Source organism: Erpetoichthys calabaricus, chromosome 16, assembly GCF_900747795.2.
Source record: "Erpetoichthys calabaricus chromosome 16, fErpCal1.3, whole genome shotgun sequence".
Lineage (NCBI taxonomy): Eukaryota > Metazoa > Chordata > Cladistia > Polypteriformes > Polypteridae > Erpetoichthys > Erpetoichthys calabaricus.
Window position 1 is genome coordinate 96283953 of NC_041409.2, and position 24124 is coordinate 96308076.

The 24124-nt window shown below is 41.0% G+C and overlaps 1 protein-coding gene across 1 annotated transcript in view; it reads left to right on the forward strand.

The window, feature by feature from the left end:
* LOC114666621 (Fc receptor-like protein 2) overlaps window positions 1-24124 on the forward strand; it is a 47424-nt gene that overhangs the window by 14002 nt on the left and 9298 nt on the right. Inside the window, exon 5 of the mRNA XM_051920038.1 lies at window positions 23434-23695. Within this exon, the coding sequence (XP_051775998.1) occupies window positions 23434-23695 (262 nt within the window). The remainder of the gene's footprint in view (window positions 1-23433; window positions 23696-24124) is intronic.

Here is a 24124-nt window from a genome sequence, read left to right on the forward strand (position 1 = left end):
GACGTGTTATTCCCATGAATTTTCTCAGTGGGTTTATAGTTTGGAAGTTTAAGACAGTGAAGCTTCAATGGCTTCTTGTTTTGATTCATTTACAGTTTGACATCAGACAGCATCTGAACTTAAATGTTTGGTAACATACATTCAGCTCTCTTTTGAGTATCGTTTGAGCTTAGTGAGTCATCACTAAATTTTACACATTACTTGGAAAGAAGAAGCTCCTTTGATTTTTTTAAAGTCATATCTTTGTAGGAAGAATAGACAGAACTGAAAAGGATGCAGGGTTACTGTGTATGTGAAATGGAATTTAAATGCAAGTCCTACTCACTTGGAGGATGATCTCCATCTTAGTGAGCACATCTGGCTTCATTGGCTTCATCTGGAAAGCATTGGGGAAAAAGGCCTTATTTTAGGAGTGTGTTATAGTCCACCTAATGCAGATAGTATTTTCAATGCACATCTCTTTAGTAATAGTAAAAAGGCAAGTTTGCAGGGGGTGCATTAGAAATCAATATCTTAATTAAAGAAAGAAACATATCATCTAACAGGAGAAGTCAGTAATCAGGCAAGAGAAAAGCTTGTCCATCTGTAACATTTATTACTATTTAGTTAATGCTTGAACAGGGAGTTCTCTTCTATAGCATAAGGAAATATGTTCATTTTATAAACTACAGCATTTACATACAGTGTAACATATTCCTCCCTTTGGGAATTGTTAAAGCCACACTATATTTTGGACCCAAGATGAGAGAAGGGGTGCCAGCTTTTCAACAACCTGTGCCGACTTTCATCTCAGGGCCCTCCTTCTCCAATAACAATCCGATCACCCATTCTCTTTTCCTGATCTGCGGAAAAACAGTAATCAGTGCAAATCATTCAAATAAAATCAATAATATTGAACAATGAAAATCAAACACAAAACAATAACATGTAAAATTGTGTTCCATAAATTCATAACTTCTAATTATGATGATAAAAAAATATCAGTAACTATTTGATCAATGTATTTAATTCGTTCATAACCAACAAACATTAATTATGTTAGTTTACAGAAGTGTACCTATTCCTGTATTTTTCATTTTATGATCAAATCATTTACTATTATCATTGGTGGTGAAACAGACAGCACAAGTATTTACCTGAAAACTTCAAAATGTCTCTAGTTTATGTTGCCAATGATGTATACAACAATCAGAGATATTCCAAATACACACAACCATGTTCGCATCCTCATGCTCTCATCTACAAAGTTGCCCAATGTATATTCAGCTGTGGTCTTATCATCTTTGTTGCATAAAGCAAACTGATATCTTGCTGAAAGTAGGTATCAATCCTCCTTTCAGAAGACGTCAACACTACTCCTGTTAATGCAAGTCACTGGCTTATATATTTAAATGGCAAGAGTTGTAACTGAGTATCTTATTTAAATCTTCTGCCACCACCTAGGATCATCAGGTCTTTCCAACTTCATAAACTGCACACTCACCAGTCCATACATAAGACAGTTCATCTCTTTAGTCCTGAATTATTACTTTGTTTTGCTATCTTCTGTATTACTTACGCCCAAGAAGCCATAGTATTAATTATTTGTTTTGTATTGCCACCAACGGATTCTGTCTATATGGAACCAAGTACCCCAGTTCCTAAAAAAACAACATTATCCCACAAACATTATTTCCCTTATACCCTCTTCTACAAACTTTTAAAGGGTTGTACTATATCCTGTATCTAATTTAGCACATTTAATTATAACACATTATCTTACATTTTATGTTCTGATGTTGTATCTAATCCTAATGTGAAGTTCCTAATACAGTAATATTGACATTTGTTCCATCCTGTGTATCAATTAATATTACGCAATAAAATTCACATTCTTCATGATTTTGCGACGTCACTCATCACACTAAGTATCATAGTTTACTTTTGGTACCAATTTATTTGGGCGAATCCAAGAGAGACACAGCGGGCTAAGGGGAGGGGGGCATTCCCTCCTCACTCATGCACCAGCCTTGGAAGATACCTTACCTTCGCTTAGCTAGCGAACAATAGAACTACTAAACGGATTTAGATCTCTTTTTTTCTATAATTTGTTTGAACATTCTGGTTGATTTTGTGACTTCTCTCATTCCACTAAGAATCATAATTTGTTTGCAGGAGCGATTTACTCATGTTAATCCGAGAGAGAGGCTGCAAGCTGAGGGGAGGGGGAACCGTGATGTCAGGAGTAGGGAGCCAGGCAGGGCCCTCGTCACTCATGCACCAGCCTCCGTTCGAGTTGGTCAACCTTTACGTTTTGCAGTGTACCTTGCCTCCACTTATCTAGCGGTACCTGTTTGTTTATTGATTTTTAAAGTTTGTCCTGTACTACTACTACGCAGGCGGAGTTGCGGGGTACGGCTAGTATAAATACATATACACCAAGGGAAAAGCATTCAGTTTTCTCAAAATATTCAAACTATTGCCACATAACCTTTGCTTTTATGGAATTAACTTTTCAAGCTAAATATCAAACCTTTCCCCCTTAGAGATAATGTGGTGTGAAATGGTATCAGTCAGTAAGAACCCTGAAACCAATCCCTTTAAGATCAGAAGTTCATAAGAGCCAAATGTCACAGCTGTCCTACAGAGAACACAAACATATCCAGGAGAGGCAAACAAATACAAAAGAAAAGAGAAACTAGAGTGGTGTGGAGGTTATTAGTTAGAGTCATGTTCTCTGTAGGTTCCTATAGAAAAATTTAAAGTATTTACTTCCTTCTCTTATTCTTTCTTATTCCAGTCTTGAACTGGAGTCTAGGCAGGCATTAAGCTCTGTAAGCCATGCTGTTTCGATGAAGGACATGCGTGTGGCAGATTGACAGGCACAATGACGCCCAACCTTGGTGCCATCTTTCTCATTTACGCCTGGTGCAGCTGCGTTGTTCTTATATGTGAGTGGATGTTTCTTGCGGGAGAGGAAACCGTTCTCTTTCTCCAATGTAGAACCCTCATCCTCATCTGAGTTCACCTCTGTTATAACACATCTCTATTTGAAAACAGTGTCAGACTGGGGGAACATGAACATGACTGAGAGTATAAAAGTTAATAATGAAACAAAACAATAACTTTTACAAGTACCATAAATTTACACAGGCTTAATACAGACTCAAATTAATCAAATGTATGTTTTTAATCCATAATAGTAGTAATAAATAGTCACTCACTACTCAAAACAGTTAATTCACGAAAGCCCTGGGATCGAACCCACCACCTCTCAACTTGGAGACAGCAATTCGTACATCTACACCAGCCAAGCAGACATATATGTTCATATGTCATATCCTATCCCAATTTCTTTTACTTTGCTTAAATTATTGAAAAAAAAGTGAATTAATGTAAAATGTTACCAAAGTGCACTTGTCTTGTTATATCTGTGTGCTTTGTGAAAGTGTTTATTTGATATTTATACACTTCATGTCAGCATTTGGCCAATTATTAGTAGAACATAAAAAAATTTTCTGTTCTACTTATGTGTTCAACATTTCTTGCCTCGCATTTCCTGTCATTCTACATTTACCCAGATTGTTGTAGACACAGAACACACATGAAATGCATGTATTCAAGATAACAATATGTCATTTATCCTATAAAATTCAAGGCACCTCACACCCAGATAAACAGACTTGAGCTGGGAGAACATAGTCTATGACTAAAACTGCGTCGGTGGGGGATGGTATAGCAGGCTGCTTGCTGCTTGTGCTGATCAACACTTTTGCAAAACAAAAGACGCTGATGAGGAGGTGCGAGGAAATTTAGGTGGCCTGGGATTATGAGTTTTTTCGTAGTCTTCAGGGATTCTAGTGTTAAGATGGCCAACAGAATATTTTTGCTTTGATATGTTGAGTACAAGTTCAAGGAGGTTATGTCTCAAGCTTTATTACACACTGGTAAAGCTTCATCTGGAGTACTGTGTGCAGTTTTGCTCTCCAGGACTACAAAATGGACAGAGTAATGCTGGAAAAAGTCCTGTGAAGAGTGACTAGGCTGATTCAATGGGCTGCAGGGGATGTGTTATGAGAAAAGTTTAAAACAGCTGAGCCTTCTTAGTTTAAGCAAAAGGAGATTAAGAGGAGACATGACTGGAGTGTTTCAAATTATGAAGGGAATTAGTCCAGTGGGTCGAGACTGTTACTTTAAAATGATTTATTCAAAAACACGGGGACACAATTGGAAGCTTGTTAAGGGTAAATTTTACACAAACATTAAAAAGTTTTTCTTTACACAGAGAACCACGGACACATGGAATAAGTGACCAAATAGTGTGGTAGACAGTAGGACTTTAGGAATCTTCAAAACTTGACATGATGTTATTTTCGAACAATCAAGTGGATAGGACTGGTGAGCTTTGTTAAGATGAATGGCCTGTTCTTGTCTAAACTGTTCTAATTTTATAATGAGCAAATTGGACAGAACTGTCACAGTGGCAATGGACACAGAAATGCATTGTGGTGAAAAATCAGGGGGGACCAAAAAGTTGCAAAAGCATTTCCAATAATCCAATAAATGAGCAAACACAGACACATCACAAAAATAAAAAAATGTTTTATTCTTCACAAAAGATACTCTGTGATATACTGTGAGACTTCTAAAGACCACAATGGTAAATGGAGCTGCCTAAAAACACAAATAAATCCAAGGCAAGCACAGTCCCAATACAGAACTCCCAAAGCGAAGTCAAAGATCAAAACACAAAAGTCAAAACTCCAGAGAAATCAAACAGGAACTGTGATGGTGTGGGTAAGTTCTTTGCTCCCTTGTCCCTTTTGGGAGCCTCTTGAACCCAACACCATCAGTACCATAATTGTGATGAGCATGGCAGATGGGGACAAAACAAACCAAGCAACAGGATGGTGAAAAGAGCTCAACTGCTTTTATTACAAACCAACCAACAAAAAAAAAAGTGTTCAAAAAGAAAGTGCAGTTCTCAATAGTTAATAAATAAATAATCCATAAAAACGAAGTGTAAAGTGGAGGTTAAAAATGCAAATAAATAAATCCACAAAAACAAGGTTAGAGTGGAAGCCTTCTTTAAAATCCTCAGTACCCGGTGCTTCCCTTTTAAAACCGATGCCTCTCTGGCTTATCCTTCCTGGACCTTGCAGCATGGAGAGACATCCACCAACAGGCGCAGACATCCTTTAAACCTGGCCTGTGTCCCCGCCGCCCAATCCATGGCATTCTGTGCCCACCACTGCCAATCCAGGCTCCACCCAGCAAAAGCATGCCATTCTCCCACCGCTGCCAATCAAAAGGACACTCTGGAGTGCAACGATCACTCCTGCTCCTGGTTGTTCAGCTGAGTGATCCTCATGCCCCTCCTGAGTGCTGGACACATGCTCTATCCTGGGGCACCATCCCCGTCCACTTGCGTCCCTCGATATAAGCGCCAGGTCATTCCAGCTTCTGCCTTTCTCTCTGTCTTTTAACTTCCGCCACCTTTTTTTTTACAGCTTTGTTTCTTTTCCCATCTTGCCTTGCGCTGACTTGTTTTTAAGGCTCTGTGGGTGCTGCATCTCAATGACGCACTGCAGGTAGCCAATGAAGCAATTGAGAAAGACCACACCCTCACGTGCAGGTGCTTTCTCACCCCAATTAGATAGATAGATAGATAGATAGATAGATAGATAGATAGATAGATAGATAGATAGATAGATAGATAGATAGATAGATAGATACTTTATTAATCCCAAGGGGAAATTCACGTACTCCAGCAGCACCTTACTGATACAAAAAAACAATATTAAATTAAAGATTGATAATAATGCAGGTAAAAACAGACAATAACTTTATATAATGTTAACGTTTACCCCCCCGGGTGGAATTGAAGAATTGCATAGTTTGGGGGAGGAACGATTTTCTCAGTCTGACAGTGGAGCAGGACGGTGACCGCAGTCTGTCGCTGAAGCTGCTCCTCTGTCTAGAGATGACACCGTTTAGTGGATGCAGTGGATTTTCCATAATTGATAGGAGCCTGCTGAGCGCCCTTCGCTCCGCCACAGATGTCAAATTGTCTAGCTCCATGCCAACAATAGAGCCTGCCTTCCTCACCAGTTTGTCCAGGCGTGCGGCGTCTTTCTTCTTTATGCTGCCTCCCCAGCACACCACCTTGTAGAAGAGGGCACTCGCCACAACCGTCTGATAGAACATCTGCAGCATCTTATTGCAGATGTTGAAGGACGCCAGCCTTCTAAGGAAGTATAGCCGGCTCTGTCCTTTCTTACATAGAGCATCAGTATTGGCAGTCCAGTCTAATTTATCATCCAGCTGCACTCCCAGGTATTTATAGGTCTGTACCATCTGCACACAGTCACCTCTGATGATCACGGGGTCCAGGAGGGGTCTGGGCCTCCTAAAATCCACCACCAGCTCCTTGGTTTTGCTGGTGTTCAGGTGTAGGTGGTTTGAGTCGCACCATTTAACAAAGTCATTGATTAGGTCCCTATACTCCTCCTCCTGCCCACTCCTGATGCAGCCCACGATAGCAGTGTCATCAGTAAACTTTTGCATGTGGCAGGACTCCGAGTTGTATTGGAAGTCCGATGTATATAGGCTGAACAGGATCGGAGAAAGTACAGTCCCTTGTGGTGCTCCTGTGTTGCTGACCACAATGTCAGACGTGTAGTTCCCAAGACGCACATACTGAGGTCTGTCTTTAAGATAGTCCACGATCCATGCCACCAGGTATGAATCTACTCCCATTCTCTGTCAGCTTGTCCCTAAGGAGAATTACTTCACGAACTCCCCGTAGCTGTGCATTCGCCCATGGAGAAGGACAATCAATTATTTATTAAAACCCTCACTTTTTTGTTTTTTTCAGCTGTGGACCCGCTATACCACAGGCACACAGCACAGAGAAACACGAGAACTGATCAAACACCTAGAGCGCATTCAAAATAAACCACCAGGAACTTCTGGAGAACCCCCAGATGTACAGGGTAGAGTGCAGTTCCTGGCAATGACTGACAGGTGGCTCATCCTGTTTGGGGACACCCACAAAACACATGGGACATAAAACAGGTACATTAAAGACAAAGCAACATTAAAAATAAATAAATGGCACAAAAATGAACGAAGAAGATATGAAACAACACTTTGAACCACAGACAGGGGAAGAACCCTGGCTGACACATGACAATCAAGTGGTGCACTGGTGTGACACACACAGAGGGGTCCTCTGTGTTTTACAGCCTTGGTAATTCAGTTACACTTATGGTGGAACTACAAGAAGATTGGACATGAGCAGTGGTCACAAACTGTCCAGCACTGATATTAATAGAGGAGCTCCATCTGCACACGGCTGTCTTGTAACTTCAGAACCGATGACATGTAACTCTTTGAAATAGAAGTTCTTTCAATGGACATAAACCAAAACTCAGCAAGCTCACTTTTTATACTCAGGCTGTCTTCATATTGTTGAGAATTTTGGATACCTGTCAATCTAGGAAAAAGCTTGGTTGTTGCTGTTGGAAGTGTTGGATAGGCCAGCCGGGGCAGCATACCCTGTGGCTTGAATGTGGATCCCAATGCCCGAGTGCAGTGATGGGGACACTGTACTGTAACAAATGGCACCGTCCATTAGATGAGCTGTAATACTGAGGTCCTGATTCTCTGTGGTCATAAAAGATCCCTGGTCATCCTTCCTAAAGAGTAACATCTATCCTGATGTCCTGGTTTAAATTGTCCACCATGTTCTAGTCATTTTGGCCCCCAGATCATCCTTTGTCTCTAACTGGCTAACTATCTCTAACCAGTTCACTACCTAACAGTTCATGTGTGGTGAGCGTACTGGCACAAAAATGGCTGCCGTAACATCATGCAGGTGGATGCCAAACATTAGTGGTGGTTGAAGCGGCTCCCCACTCTCTCTTTTAAGAAAAGAGCTATAGAAATGTAAAGAATATTAATATTATTATTATTGTTATTATTAAGCACTGAAAAACTTAAAACTCAGAAGTCTTAAAAATGACAATATTAAAGCAGGGAGTTTCATTTTAGCTAGAAACTCACTGACTTATGGACTTTAAAGCAGTAGTTTGATTAGCACTCAGATCTCTGAGTCACTTTGTACATTTGTTTTTTCTTTCCTTCCCTACAGAGAAACTAAAAGTCACACTAAAGATGAGAAATCAGAAAGAATACATTTACAAACGTGAAAATGTGACTTTGGAGTGCAGAATTGAGGGAGACTTAACTGGCTGGAGGTATCGTTGGTTCAAATCTAATGGAGGCATTTGGAATGAGTTTACTCGCATCACTGGAGACACGTACACGATAGGATCTGTCAGGCCCTATGATGTGGGAGAGTACTGGTGTTGGGCTGTCAGAGATGATCCACCTGATTACTCAGAGGTCAGCAATGTTGTGACAGTGAATCTTCAAGGTGAGTTTGTGACAACTGGGAACTTAGTGATGTGCAAAGGTCACTTACTGTCTGTCTGAGACAAGGAGCAACAGAGGGTTTAATCTCCATGTGGGTCTTATAAGCTTTAGAGGATAGGACCGTACATGGAAGTGTAAACTCTTTGAGATAAGAATATAAGGAAATAAACTAAAACTTAGTAAGCCCTCCTCAGGAGTCCCAATCATTCCTACTGTCAGTCTGTTTGGTAACTCAGAGGAATACATGAAAAAAGACAACAGTCTCGCCACACAGTTAACTTTTTTATCTCTCTTCTCATAAAAAGTTTTCCTTAAAGGCATCTTGTGGTTTGTTTCTTTGATTCTTGTTCTTTTACTTACATGGTGTGTGGTCAGCAGGCTCACTCACATTGCATTTTAATGTTTGTTCACAGATGAGATTAGACAGGAGTCCCCGTGGACTGTGATGTTTGCCGATGACATTGTGATCTGTAGCGAGAGTAGGGAGCAGGTTGAGGAGACCCTGGAGGGGTCTAGAGAGGAGAGGAATGAAGGTCAGTAAGACCACCAAGACAGAATACATGTGTGTAAATGAGAGGGAGGTCAGTGGAATGGTGAGGATGCAGGGAGTAGAGCTGGCGAAGGTGGATGAGTTTAAATACTTGGGATCAACAGTACAGAGTAATGGGGATTGTGGAAGAGAAGTGAAAAAGAGAGTGCAAACGGTTTTCAGCAAGAGTGATAGATAGATAGATAGATAGATAGATAGATAGATAGATAGATAGATAGATAGATAGATAGATAGATACTTTATTAATCCCAATGGGAAATTCACAAGGGAAGGTCTACAGGATGGAAGTGAGGCCAGCTTTGTTATATGGGCTGGAGACGGTGGCACTGACCAGAAAGCAGGAGGCAGAGTTAAAGATGCTAAGATTTGCACTGGGTTGTGACGAGGATGGATAGGATTAGAAATGAGGACATTAGAGGGTCAGCTTAAGTTGGATAGTTGGGAGACAAAGTCAGAGAGGCCAGATTGCATTGGTTTGGTCATGTGCAGAGGAGATATGCTGGGTATATTGGGAGAAGGATGCTAAGGATAGAGCTGCCAGGAAAGAGGAAAAGAAGAAGGCCTAAGAGAAGGTTTATGGATGTGGTGAGAGAGGACATGCAGGGGATGGGTGTAACAGAACAAGATGACGAGGACAGAAAGATATGGAAGAAGATGATCCGCTGTGGTGACCCCTAATGGGAGCCTTCGAGTGTAGCTGGTCATCACTCTACCACTGCGTCTGAGACACAGTCACTGCACTGCATTGTGAAATGGAAACTCAAAGGACCACACGAAAGTCTTGATGTTGTTCAGGTTTTATTCATCAAGATTTCTGAATACGATGACACAGAAACATAAGCAACTGCATAATCAGCCTCCCATCATATATAACTCCACTCTCTCTAGCCAGCCTAAGAGCAACTGGGGAGAGGCAATCAAAGCTTATAAGTCATGACACGGGGCAAAGGTCAATAATATATACTGTATGTACAGTATATAAAAACAGAATAAAAATAATTTTAAACAATCTTATCCTAAACTAAATTCAATATTATTAAATGAATTAGGGAATTTGGGGAAATTAAGCAAGTTAAATAAATCCCCATTACACAAGCAAACCCACCTCACCCTGAGGCCTGTTCAGCATGAGAACATAACAGGAGGGATGAGAATTCAAAAGCAGAAACTCACTTCACTTACAAGGTTTAAAGCAGCAGATGTGGTTTGCTGATTTCTTTCTCTTGTCATTTAAATCTCATCTCTTTTTTTATGCAGAAGAATTAAAGGCAACAGTGAACATAAGGAATGAGAGAAAACCCGTGTACGTCGGAGACAACGTCACTCTGGAATGCAGCATTGATGGGGTCTTAACTAAAACTCAATACAAATGGAAGAAAGAATTTTCGATGACAAATCTTCGCCGTGTCTCTGGAAACACTCTCACAATCCAGAATGTGACTCAGTCTGACAGTGGACCGTACTGGTGTCACGGCTATTCACCATTTTCAGCTTTCAGTGACGTTTTACTACTGAATGTTCAAGGTGAGTGTGTGAGTACTGGAGGGTCAGCAGTGTGCAGTGGTCACTAACTGTCCAGCACAGCTCAAGCAGGAGAATTTACAGAAGAGAACTTTAACTCATTTAAGGTTCAATGACTTCTTTTAACTAATTTGTTTACACTTTGAAAATTTATTTCAGCTAAGTTCATTGTATCACCATACACAAACACACACAACAAGGAGTGCACTGTGGGGAAAAAGCAGGTGGGGCTGCAAATCTGAGTTATTCTCACTGCTAAAATGCTCTCCACTTTAAGACGATTATTTCAAAAGAGTGTGCGGCATACAGCTTACTCAATGAACATTTGAGGAAATGTCCCAAACATATGACCTCCAGTTTAAACTCTGACGATTAACTATTCTCAGTATTCTTCTCCAGCATGTTGTGTGTTTTCAGCCTGAAGTTTAGACTTGATGAACGTCTTCCTAGTTCAGACTTTTGCACTCTGTGCTGTGCTGGGACTGGGAATCACAGTATGATGGAGACTGGGTGTCCAGGCCCTTGTTGTGTTGTGTCTGTTGCTTATTTTTATTAGTAAATCTCATAAAATGTCTCCTTTGACCAAACCAAATCCCCTTTTTAGGACCATCACTGAAATCCTAATCTGTAATGCCCTGTATCAGTCCATATGGATATCTTTATTATTACACTTGGCTTGGTGGCATAGCCAGAAATTTGTTTTGGTGTGAGGAAGCTGCCATCTCTGCAAAAGTGGTTGGCCTGATGTCTAAATTACTATCTTGCCAGTATAGGGACACAGTTCCAAAAATGTATAGTCAAGTCCTCATAAGGCCTATTTACACAGACAAATTAGTGGAATATCATACATATACTGCCACTCAAATGAATTAGGCAGTTATACACTCCTGTGTCACAGAGGACACACACACACACATACAGAAAGTGCTTACCTTTCTTGTGAGGTTTTGATTTTCTAGATGAGCTACAGGCCTACCAATCTTAGAACTGAAGAGGACAATAATCTCATTAGTGTCAAGAGACATAGCCATTTCTAATTCAGAAGACATAATGCATAAGTTTTTCCAATGATATGATGACAGTAAATCCTGCAAATATGTCTTGATATTATCAACAGCTGAAAAATACCATCAGGGCAGATGTCAAGGGTTTCCCACTGAGAAATCATAGAGAATTCTGTGTCCTGGATATATGTTCTGTAAAGCGGGCATGGGAAATCTAGCAGCTGTTGTATTCCAAAAGTCATGGATCCTGGGTGACTGTCAGTTGCAGTATATAAGACCCTATACATGTACATATATATATATATATATATATATATATACTATATACATGCCAATACATGTTCTGTGTAAGAAAGAACAGAGCCGACTATACTTCCTTAGAAGGCTGGCGTCCTTCAACATCTGCAATAAGATGCTGCAGATGTTCTATCAGACAGTTGTGGTGAGCGCCCTCTTCTACGCGGTGGTGTGCTGTGGAAGCAGCATAAAGAAGAGGGACGCCTCACGCCTGGACAAACTGGTGAGGAAGGCAGGCTCAATTGTAGGCACAGAGCTGGACAGTTTGACATCCTTGGCAGAGCGACGGGCGCTGAGCAGACTCCTGTCAATCATGGAGAATCCACTGCATCCACTGGAGAGGATCATCTCCAGACAGAGGAGCAGCTTCAGCGACAGACTGCTGTCACCGTCCTGCTCCACTGACAGACTGAGGAGATTGTTTCTCCCCCACACTATCCATCCATCCATCCATCCATCCATTTTCCAACCCGCTGAATCCGAACACAGGGTATTTGGGGTCTGCTGGAGCCAATCCCAGCCAACACAGGGCACAAGGCAGGAACCAATCCCGGGCAGGGTGCTAACCCACCGCAGGACCCCCCACACTATGCGACTCTTCAATTCCACCTGGGGGGGGTAAACGTTAACATTATACAAAGTTATTGTCTGTCTGTATACCTGCATTGTTATCACTCTTTAATTTAATATTGTTCTTCATCAGTATGCTGCTGCTGGAGTATGTGAATTTCCCCTTGGGATTAATAAAGTACCTATCTATCTATCTATCTATCTATCTATCTATCTATCTATCTATCTATCTATCTATCTATCTATCTATCTATCTATCTATCTATCTATCTATCTATCTCTAAAGATCTGCTGTAATCTTTTCAGGACACTATTCCTTGTTTGCCTTAAATCTTTGATGCGTTAAATGAACTGTACGTGAATTTCCCCTTGTGATTAATTAAGTTAATCTAATCTAATCTAATCTAAATATTAGCAGACCCCCAGTTATCAAAGAATCTGTTGGATTTTCTGGCAACTTTCTCCTATGTTTGATGGTGGCAGTAAAGTGAGCAATCTCGTGCTTGTCCGTTAACTTCTCAGTTAACTTTGACTGCTTTATCAGGGTGGAACTCTGGGACCACTAGGATGTAAAGCAAACTTCACTGAGATTCAAAAAATGTTTCAAATGTTACAAGTAGAAAGCAAAGACTCCATTATCTGAATATGTTGTAATAAAGAATCTGCCTATAGTTTTGTTTGGCCATGTATGAGTATTTTAATCACAGATCCTCATTTTGAACTCCACATGTGTCGGTTTAAGGCATTGTCTACCAAAAGCATCTCCTTCTGCATTTCCATGAAAGCCTTTGAGACCCTGTCATGAAATTATCTAAGGAGCTGAGAGTTTTATAAGAGTGTGTAGCAGTAGGGGGCACTATTGCTCCCTTGAACCAACAGGTACCACGCCAAACACCAGGTAAAAGTGTAATACTTATTATTTTTATTACAGTACTGTGCACTAAGCACCCTCCACTCCTCTCTACACATATAATACTTGATAATCAATACAATACTCCCCTCCTCTCCCAGACACTTAGCCACCCTTCCTCCTAGCTCAGCTCCCAGTCTGGGGTTTCCCACAGTCCTTTATAGTCCCTGACCCGGAAGTGGTTCCAACCCTGCAGTCCATGACTTGTTATCACTTCCTGGTCAGATTAAAAGTTCTTTTTTTCATCCCGGAAGCACGTCCTGATCACATGACCAGAAGGAACGACATATTTCCGGGTTATAGGGCACGTATAAGTCCTTGAGCCTCCCTGCAGCATCCTCTGGTGGGCCTCATGGTGTCCAGCAGGGTCGGGAATAAAAACTCCATTGTCCATGATTCCCTGCTGGTCTTCAGGGCACTCCCCTGCTACAGGGAGGGCTCCATCTAGCGGCCTGGCGGTATTGGCCGGGATGAACAGCCGGCCATCTCCCACAAGTGCTTATGTGTCCAGGTACCATAGCCTCAGTGCACAGTCAGATTTAGACATTGGAAACTGCAGTGAAATTACACAGCTTAGGAAACGTTTGTGTTCCCTCCCCAGTTCCTACACATGACTGTTGCACATCAAGGCAGACTCCAACACACAGAGAGAGACCCTGTCCCTCGGCTCCAAAGCCTGTCATGTTATTTCTGATATTGCGTTAAGAGTCATATCTGCTCTTTGCATAAATTCAATTGCCTTTTCTTTGATTGTCCCTACATGAGAGTGGCCAATGCACACCCAAACAAGTTTGTGTTTCGACTTCTCTTTTTACTTGTCGACCAAGGTCAAAGTTGTTTCATGCCATTCAACTTTTATTTTCTATAACAATAGTGAAGCTGCTGACTGAGCTCATTAGATTCGCATTTTTAGGAAGTTGTTTGAGCTTATTGTAAATTCACAGGTCATATTCCTGCAATACCTTTGGACATTTCTATTACATTTTCTTTGTTATGTGACTCTTCAGTTTTTACTGTGCCTTTGAAAAAAAACAATGTCCAAAACAGCTTTCAAATGCTGATGCTTCCCTGTATAAATTAATTATTATAATTCCCGGAAGTTGTTTCAAAACTATGCCACAGCCTCATGGACCCCAGTTGCTTTGCATTTTGAGTTGCTGTTCAGTGTTCTCATGTTTTTCCAATTTTTAACCCATTTCTACTAAACCTAACTTACTATGTACATCTGGAAATGTCTGCACACTGTTACAGGGTGGAAAGATCAAGGGTTTCAATGAACTTTTAGGGTGCCAAATGGGCAACTCCATTTAACCTGAAATAAGCATTTTGGATGGTGCTAGGTGATGTCCTGGGAGGTCTTCTTGGAACTGTAGTGGAGAGAAAAGAAACAGTTAGGCCAGGGTCCCCTATTATTACCAAATGGTATCGCTTACCTGGAGCCTGTAAGGTGGTCCCCGGGTGTGCAAGTGTGACAATACTCTGTAGTAAACTGCATCCTTAGCCATACTGTATGCTTCATAACATTTAACAGAAAAACACTAACAGTATGTCTTTCCTATTGTTGTCATTGCTGAGAATGAGTCCATCTTGCATTGAGTGGCTGGTGTGTTAATGGCAGACCAATGTGTTGGTTGTCCAACTATAGATACGTATTTTGAAGAAAAAGGTAGATTTGTATCAGACAAACGGACCATGACACTTTTATGTTCTTGTTAGCTCCATGGCTGCCTTTAGTATTTATTTTATCACTGGTCTGATTGGCTGTAGGTATTTATATGGTTTGGGTCACAGACTTGCATAAGTGAGAAGGAGGTGAGTCCAGTTTCCAAGGAATCAGCTTTATTGTTGCAAAGACAGGAACATTCTCAGGCCTTTATTTAAATGGGAGCTGGCACTTCAGCACTCAGCAGTGGCTATGAGTCAGCAGGCACATTCTGGAGGAGAGCAGACAGACAGAGAGTTGAGCCCAAGGCCAGGTTAGCTGTCAATTTTAAAAGGTCCCCAGATCAACTCGACAACCGTCTTCTTAGCTAGAGGTTTCCTGTCAATGCAGAACTGACAGGGGAGGAAGGTCGACAGCTAGAGCAGTTGCAAAACCAGAAAAAAGACAAGACATCGATGTCTGTGTTAGCAGAGTTTCAGCGCACAGTGCAGTTGGGGGGTGTCAGGGTCACAATATAAAAAAAAACAACAATAGCCAACAACACTACAAAGTATGCATGCACAACAATAGACAACAGAGGCCATAACTATGTGGAACACTTGATTTTGAGCCACACTATATAACACATGTGCTTGAAGTGGGTGGTATGACCTGAACTCTATATTATGGTATAACTGAAAAGTCTGAAGGTTTTGCTAGATATTGGTATAATTTATTAGTATATACTTTACAGACAGGGGCTCATTTTTCAACAGATGACAAATGTATTCCTGATACATGTAATTAGCTTAATTACTCCTCTTAACAACTGAAGTGCCTGTTAACACTCTTCTCCTCAAATTGATTTGACTAAATGTGTCACCTCTATTGAACCGATCAAACTAGTACTTCATTCCCTTTCAATCCCACCAACTACATGAATTCTTCCTTGAGCTTTGTGGAACAAACAACCAAGGCATGTGATTGAACCACAAATCTTATCTACTTTTAAGAACTCTCTGGATGTGATATTGGGATAGCTTAGCCATTAGCTAAACAAACGATCTTGATGGACTGAATGGTCTCCTTTCATTTGTCAAATTTCTTATGTTCTTGACTTAAGAATCACAGCTTAACATTTTTTGAGGCCAAGTATGATTACAAAAAAAGTCAAAATAAAGTCAAATCTTGACATGTCAATGAAAAGCAAATGTAGGGATTTGAATGTTAGCTAGAAACTCACTTCATTTATGAGGTTTAGAGGAGCAGCCTTGACTCTACCATCTTGGTCTCTGAGTGTAAAGCTGATGTCTTCTTCTCTACAGCAACACAAAAAGTAACATTGAAGATAAAGAATCCGAAGGTCCCATTTTACACTGGTGACGACGTGACTCTGAAATGCAGCAGTGATGGTGACATATTTGGCTGGGGATATCGTTGGTTCCACTGGAGCCAGGCAGGCGTGTGGAATGAGCTTGATAACACCTTCAAAAACACGTACACTCTCCAGTCTGTGACTCAGTCTGATGGTGGGAAGTACTGGTGTTACGCTTTCAGAGATGATCTACTGCATTACACAGAGTTCAGCAATGCTGTGACACTGACTGTTCAAGGTAAGCGTGTGACAACAGGAGGGTCAGTGGAGTGCAGCAGTCACTCACCTGTACAAGACAGACTGAAGGTACTAGAGGCCTTGTCTTAATGTGGCTGGTCAATAGATTTTACATTTATTTATCAATTGGTTATTTTGAATATCAGGTATTATTAAAGAAGCATCTGGAGAATACATTATTAAGGTTAGAAAAACATTTTAAGCTAATGATTTTGATGTAGGGCAGCACGGTGGCGCAGTGGGTAGCACTGCTGCCTCACAGTTAGGTGACCCGGGTTCGCTTCCTGGGTCCTCCCTGTGTAGACTTTGCATGTTCTCCCCGTGTCTGTGTGGGTTTCCTCCCACAGTCCAAAGACATGCAGGTTAGGTGCATTGGTGATCCTAAATTGTCCCTAGTGTGTGCTTGGTGTGTGGGTGTGTGTGCCCTGCAGTGGGATGGTGCCCTGCCCGGGGTTTGTTTCCTGCCTTGCGCCTTGTGTAGTTAGGATATAGCGGGTTGGAAAATGGATGGATGGATGGATGGATTTTGATGTATGTTAGGAAAAATGGTAGATTCAAAAAATTAAAGGAGTTAAAGTTGTATAAAGAGACTTGTCAGAATAAAGAGGAGTAGTAGAGAAAGAGAGAGAAACTGTCAGATAGCGGAGCCTAGTTAGGTGGCTCTGAATTGTGATATATTTGTTTTGTAATTTGCTCTGTTATTTGGCTTCTGTTGTTTGGGTTTTATCTCTGGATACATTTACTTGTTTAGCACTCCATTCTTAGATGTATATTCATGCGGCCAATCAAGTTAAGGCACCACAGAAGAACTGGAAAAGATAGCAGAGAAAAGAAGAGATTAGCACGGAATTGCAGAACCCAGAGGAAAATGATAATCCAATGCCCATATAATCTAATAGGGATACAACTAAAATGTGGCTATGAAAAAGCCATGTTAAAATAATGGGATTTTAGCAGTTTTTTAAATTGTTCCACAGTATTAGCCTGGTGAATTTCTATCAGTAAAGTATTCCAGATTTTAGGTGTATACCAGCAAAGGGCCACCTCACCAGTTCTTTTAAACGTGGCTCTTGGAATTATAATGAGACCTTCATTTGAAAACCTGAGGCTACGACTTGGATTTTAAGGGAGCAGACGTTGCAAAATATAGAATGGGGAAAGATTATTTAAGGCTTTGTAAACTATTAGTAGCATTTTAAAGTCAATTCTAAATGACACGGGTAGCCATTGTAACAACGCTAAAACTGATGAAATGTGCTCATATTTTCTTTTTCTAGCTAAGATTCTTACTGCTGCATTCTGTACTAACTGTAATCGATTGCTGTCTTTCTTAGGCAGTCCTGTAAGGAGTGCATGACAGTAATCTAGTCGACTGAAAACAAAAGTGTGAACTAATTTCTCAGCATCTTGTAAAGTTATGAGAGGTCTAATTTAAGCTATATTCCTTAAGTGAAATGCATGCCTAATAATCTGATTAATGTGTGATTTAAAGCTTAGATCAGAATCAACAGGTAATTCTATACCCACGACTTGACTTTTAACCCTAAGTAATCTAGTTTATTTCTAATACCCTCAATATATCCAATTTTACCAATAACTAAGATTTCTGTTTTCTCCTTATCTTGTTTGAGAAACTTACTTCTAATCCATTCATAAATACAAGTAAGAAACTGAATCAGAGAACCAAGAGCATCAGGGTCATCTAGTACTCCGAGAACTACAGCTGTGTGTTATCTGTATAGCTGTGATAGCTCACATTGTGCTTTGAAAGAAAATTATGCAAGTATCTATCTATCTACAGTGATACTCTGCCTTTAAGAAGTCCACCTCTACTCCACTTAGTAATCTTAATTAGTAGCACCTGTCTGAGCTCTTTAAAGACTCCTGTCCACCCCACAGTCAGTCAGACTCCAACTACTACCATGGGCAAGACCACAGAGCTGTCAAAAGACACCAGAGACAAAATTGTGGACCTCCACAAGGCTGGAAAGGGCTACGGGGCAATTGCCAAGCAGCTTGGTGAAAATAAGAAAATGTAGAGGCTAAAGACGACTGTCAGTCTTCCTCGGACTGGGGCTACATGCAAGATCTGACCTCGTGGGGTATCACAGATGATAAGAAAGGTGAGGAATCAGCCCAGAACTACACGGGAGGAACTGGTCAATGACATGAAGAGAGCTGGGGCCACAGTTTCAAAGGTCACTGTCAGTAGAACACTATGGCGTCATGGTTTCAAATCACACATTGCACGGAAGGTTCCCCTGCTCAAGTCATCACATGTCCAGGCCCGTCTGAAGTTTGCCAATGACCATCTGGATGATCCAGAGGAGGCATGGGAGAAAGTCATGTGGTCAGATGAGACCAAAATAGAACTTTTTGGTCTAAACTTCACTCGCCGTGTTTGGAGGAAAAAGAAGGAGGAGTTGTATCCCAAGAACACCATCCCTACTGTGAAGCATAGGGGTGGAAACATCATGCTTTGGGGGTGCTTTTCTGCGAAGGGGACAGGACGACTGCACTGTATTAAGCAGAGGATGAATGGGGCCATGTATTGTGAGATTCTGAGCAACAACCTCCTTCCCTCAGTCAGAGTACTGAAGATGGGTCGTGGCTGGGTCTTCCAACATGACAATGACCTGAAGCACACAGCCAGGATGACCAAGGAGTGGCTCCGTAAGAAGCATATCAAGGTTCTGGAGTGGCCTAGCCAGTCTCCAGACCTAAATCCAATCGAAAATTTTTGGAGGGAGCTGAAACTCCGTGTTGCTCAGCGCCAGCCCCGGAACCTGACAGATCTAGAGGAGATCTGTGTGGAGGAGAGGGCCAAAATCCCTGTTGCGTGTGTGCAAACCTGGTCAAGAACTACGGGAAACGTTTGACCTCTGTAATTGCAAACAAAGGCTTCTGTATCAAATATTAACACTGATTTTCTCAGGTGTTCAAATATTTATGTGCAGCAGTGCAATACAAATAAATTCTTCTAGCATGGTTTTGTGTACAACTTGGTCAACGGTAACTTGTTTAATGACAGTAGATTTAATCCTAGCCTTAAAGACTGAAGAACAGTCGTAGACTACTAAGCACTGTTGTAAGTCGCTCTGGATAAGAGCGTCTGCTAAATGATGTAAATGTAAATGTAAATAGTACGGAAGGTGCAGGCACCTACGACGCACGTCTAAAACACCGCAGCCAAAAAGCCAGGATAGTACAGACGCCCCAAAGATCCGGAATCCACAGCATATGTGAATCACATTACAGTAATACAATATTATAAGTACTCACAGAAACCGGAGAGAGTACGGAGTCCCCAAACGTCCACAAGACACAGCATAGTCAAACCCGAGATAGTACGGAGGATGCATGCGCCTACAACGACAACCACATAAAATACACACACGGCACTGGAGGTATAATATTAATAAACGAACGCTCCGTATTAAACGGACAGAATCCCCAAACGTCCAGAGTACACAGCATATGTGAAGCACATTACAGTGATACATTACTAACAGTACAACCACAGAACACACAGACACGAGACCAGATGGAGGAGTACGGACCCGTACACACCCACACTACACAGCATAGTCAGACCCAACATAGTACAGCAGATTTGACCACTACAGTAAGGTACCAGATCTTGTGTCTAATCACCAGGTAAAAAAAAATATTAAATGTTCAGTTGCGATTTGCATTTACAAACTACAGTAATCCCTCCTCCATCGCGGGGGTTGCGTTCCAGGAGTGTTAAAAAAACTAATCGAGCTCATCCTGCTAGTTTTCAGTTTGGCTGTTAACTCAGAGCCACAGATAAGACGAGAAGTGTTTGGTCTATCACTCATCTTTCTAAACTCTCTTCTTGATTAAATGTTTCCCTTGATGGCGTCTTATGTTTCCTGTATCAATAAACATAAAACTGTGACCCTTAATAATAATTAATAATTATTTGCATTTATATAGCGCTTTTCTCACTACTCAAAGCGCTCAGCAATTGCAGGTTAAAGGCCTTGCTGAAGGGCCCAATAGAGCAGAGTCCCTTTTTTAGCATTTACGGGATTCGAACCGGCAACCTTCCGATTGCCAGTGCAGATCCCTAGCCTCAGAGCCACCACTCCTAACCCTAACCCTAACCTTAACCCTTACCCTTGGGTAGTCAGCAGGGTGTCTCACATTAAGTTTAGTTTTTCTGTCCAATTCTGCTACTTCTCCCCCTAAGAAAAGCATCCATCAAGTCTTAAAAAGATGCAAAATAAATATCCATGTAAAAAAATGTAAAGTGACAGATTTCCAATATACTGATTTGTGTGTTTTTATTATTTTTATCTAAACTTTAAGATTTCATTGTATGTAAACTTCTCAACACTGGAAAGTTCATGTGTTGTTTGTAAATAAGTAACAAAGAACTTAAAAATAATGTCAAGCACAAATGAAACTGGAATACTGAGAGAAGCAAATTCTTACATGCCAGCCTTCTGTGCTTATTCTACTAAGAACTGTGGAAAAAAATTATTCATTGAACATCTTAAGAATGAAAAAACACAAATCTAGTGATTTAAGTAGAAACTGTTGAACTGGAAACTCACATTTATTTACAAGCAGGTTGGAGTGGCTCTGTCAGCTTTGTGTCACTTTGTGAATGACATCTTTTTTTTTTATATATATATAGAGAATCCCAAGGTGACGCTAAAGATAAAGAATGAGAAGGAAATCGTTTACATACAGGACAATGTGACTCTGGAGTGCAGCATTGAGAGTGACTTACCTAACTGGAGATATCGCTGGTATCAAAGATATTTAGGCCTATGGGGTTATTTGTCTGACATCACTGAAGGCACTTTCACGCTTCAGAGGGTGTTACGGCAATACAGTGGAGATTACTGGTGTGCTGCTGTAAGAGGCGACCATCCTTATTACTTTGAGTTCAGCAATCCTGTGACACTGACTATTCAAGGTGAGTATGTGTGTGTGTGTGTGTGTGCATGCGTGTGTGTGTGTGTGTGATGACATGAGGATCAGCAGTGAGCAGCGGCCACTTACCTGTCCAGTGCATACTGGAGGACAGAGGCTCTGTCTCCATGTGGCTGCTTGGTGGTTTTGGAGGAGCGAAGTGTAATTTCAACAGGTGACATTTAGCTTATCTTTGAAATGAGGAGTTTTTCTGTATGGAAGTAAACTGAAGCTGAGTAAGATAGCCACATCAGGCTAAGAGCGCTGAAGATAAGAGTTGCCCTCGTCTTCATTGTTTACAATTTGTCTGTTAATTCAGAGATGCAGATGAGAAAAGTCTTGTCTTTCGCAGATCTCCTTTAAGTCTTTTTTTTGATAAAACGTTACCTTTGAAGGCAGCACACTTAGTGTGTGTGATGTTTCTCCTGGTCTGTAGCTCCTCTTACCTAAGACAGAAGTCCTTCATCAAAGCTTACAAAGATGATAAACAACTCTTTATGTATCATGTAACAGTTTCTGAGGAGGTGACATGCTGATCTACTCATTTGTGTATTTTCATTCTTATTATTTAATCTGTAAAGTCTGATAGTGAGTAAAGATTTGAACATGAGAAAACTGATCTCTATATGAAACTTCAAATACACAATTCCCTCTTCCATTTGTGAGAAGTTGGACTTAAAGAGAGGACAGTAGTTGCGACTGTCTTTGTTCAGCTGTCTTTGTTTTAGCATCATTTATACCTGTGCTGATTTTCACCAACGGAATACTTTCTCATACATCTGGTCCCACTGCAGCAGGACACTTGGACAGTGGTCCACATAGTAGGCTTGCAGCACAACATCAGGGGAAGTGCAAACAGGAGGAAGGAGGCTTGGACTGAGAACCGCAAACACAGATTGAAGAAAGAGTGGACAAAGAACCGGGACTTTTGTCCATTTTAGAATACATGGTCTTTGGCCACTTTTATATGGTTTGTTTCTTTCATATGTCTAATCTCTGCACAATAAAATGGATGTCCTTCAGTTAGTCGCAAGATGATCGCCCTCTCACTTCAGCACTAGCCGCAATTTCTTCATCCATGATGAAGCTGCCAGTCTGTGTGGATTTAGTCTCTGCAGAGCTTATTGACATCATGAACGTTGCTGAGTGTGCCTTCATATGGACAATTTGTGGTGCACCAGAGTCGTAATGTAGAGAAGAACCTCCTGACATCATCAAGAATTTCTGATAACCATTTTATCTGACAAGGACATTTGCATCCATTATTCTCCTTGCAGTTTATTTTAACTGTCAAGAAAATTCTGTGATTGCAATGCAGATTTTATCAGATCAGATATTTCTTTCTAGAAATAAACACCCACATTCCTGATTTTATTTTGGGTGACTTTAATTATTTCACACTGGTATCTGAACTCCCAAATACAAATATCTGGTGAGATGTTCTACTGAGCTAATGCCACAGGACTATTCCACATACTTCTCTATTTCACTGACCTCCAGGGCCACCCAGACCATAATATTCCTTGTCATTTCTTACAAACAGAATCATCTGAAGTATAAATTAAAAAATGGCGTATAACTGAACGAGTGAAGATATGTAGAGGCAAGAGGATGGCCTAAACTTAAATTAAAAACGGCGTACAAATGAATGAGTGAGGATATGGAGAGACAACAGGATGGCCTGAACTTTTTATCATGATGGCAGCACAAGGCAAGTCCTCTATGATGTTGGTATTTTTGGAAGATGGCTTTGAATTCTTCCATGTGGGCCTGCTGATGTCCTTCCACCAAGAAGTCTTGGAACAAACTCCACTTACCATCGAAACTATGGAGAATGAAAATATAAAAGGAAGGAAATTTTAAAGAGAAACCACTGTAGTTCTAAATCAGGGATCTGATGGTCTGTTTCTTCTCTGTTATAAATTGCATTTCTTTTCCATACAGGATAAACTAAAGGCGACGCTGAAAATGAAGAGACCTGTGCACATCGGAGACACACTGACCCTGAAATGCAGCATTGAGGGCAGCTTTACTGACTGGGCATACAAGTGGTACAAACTGAACTGGGCAGGAGGGAGTGATTTACTTAGTGGCACCACTGGAGACACTTACACGGTCCAGTCTGTGACTCAGTCTGATACTGGAGTGTACTGGTGTGCTGGTGACAGAAATGTGCTTCCTTATTTCTCTGAGCCCAGCAATGCTGTCACACTAAATTTTCAAGGTAAGTGTGTAAATTTTACACACACACTATGATTGGGACAATTCAAAGACTCCAGTCAAATCAGCTGTACAGTATTAGGATGTGGTTGGAAACTGGCTGAGATTTGAACCCAGAAAACTGGAGCAGTAGAGCACAATGTTATAATTTTACATTTTGGACCACACGTTCATTCATTTATTATTAAACACTTATTTCCGAGAACAATTTGTCGGGCAACTGTCTTAGCAGTGAGGCCCAAACGTCTCTTTCCCCTGCCACACTTGAAAACCCATACTGTGGAATCCCAACACATTTCCAAGCCATCGTCAAGATTTAATCCTCCCAGTATGCTGTGAGTCTTCCCTGGGCTCTCCTCCCAGCTGGTTGTTCCAGTGTAACCTCCACCAAATGTCCCCAAAATATGTATTTTTTGTTCCATTTCATGGGTGA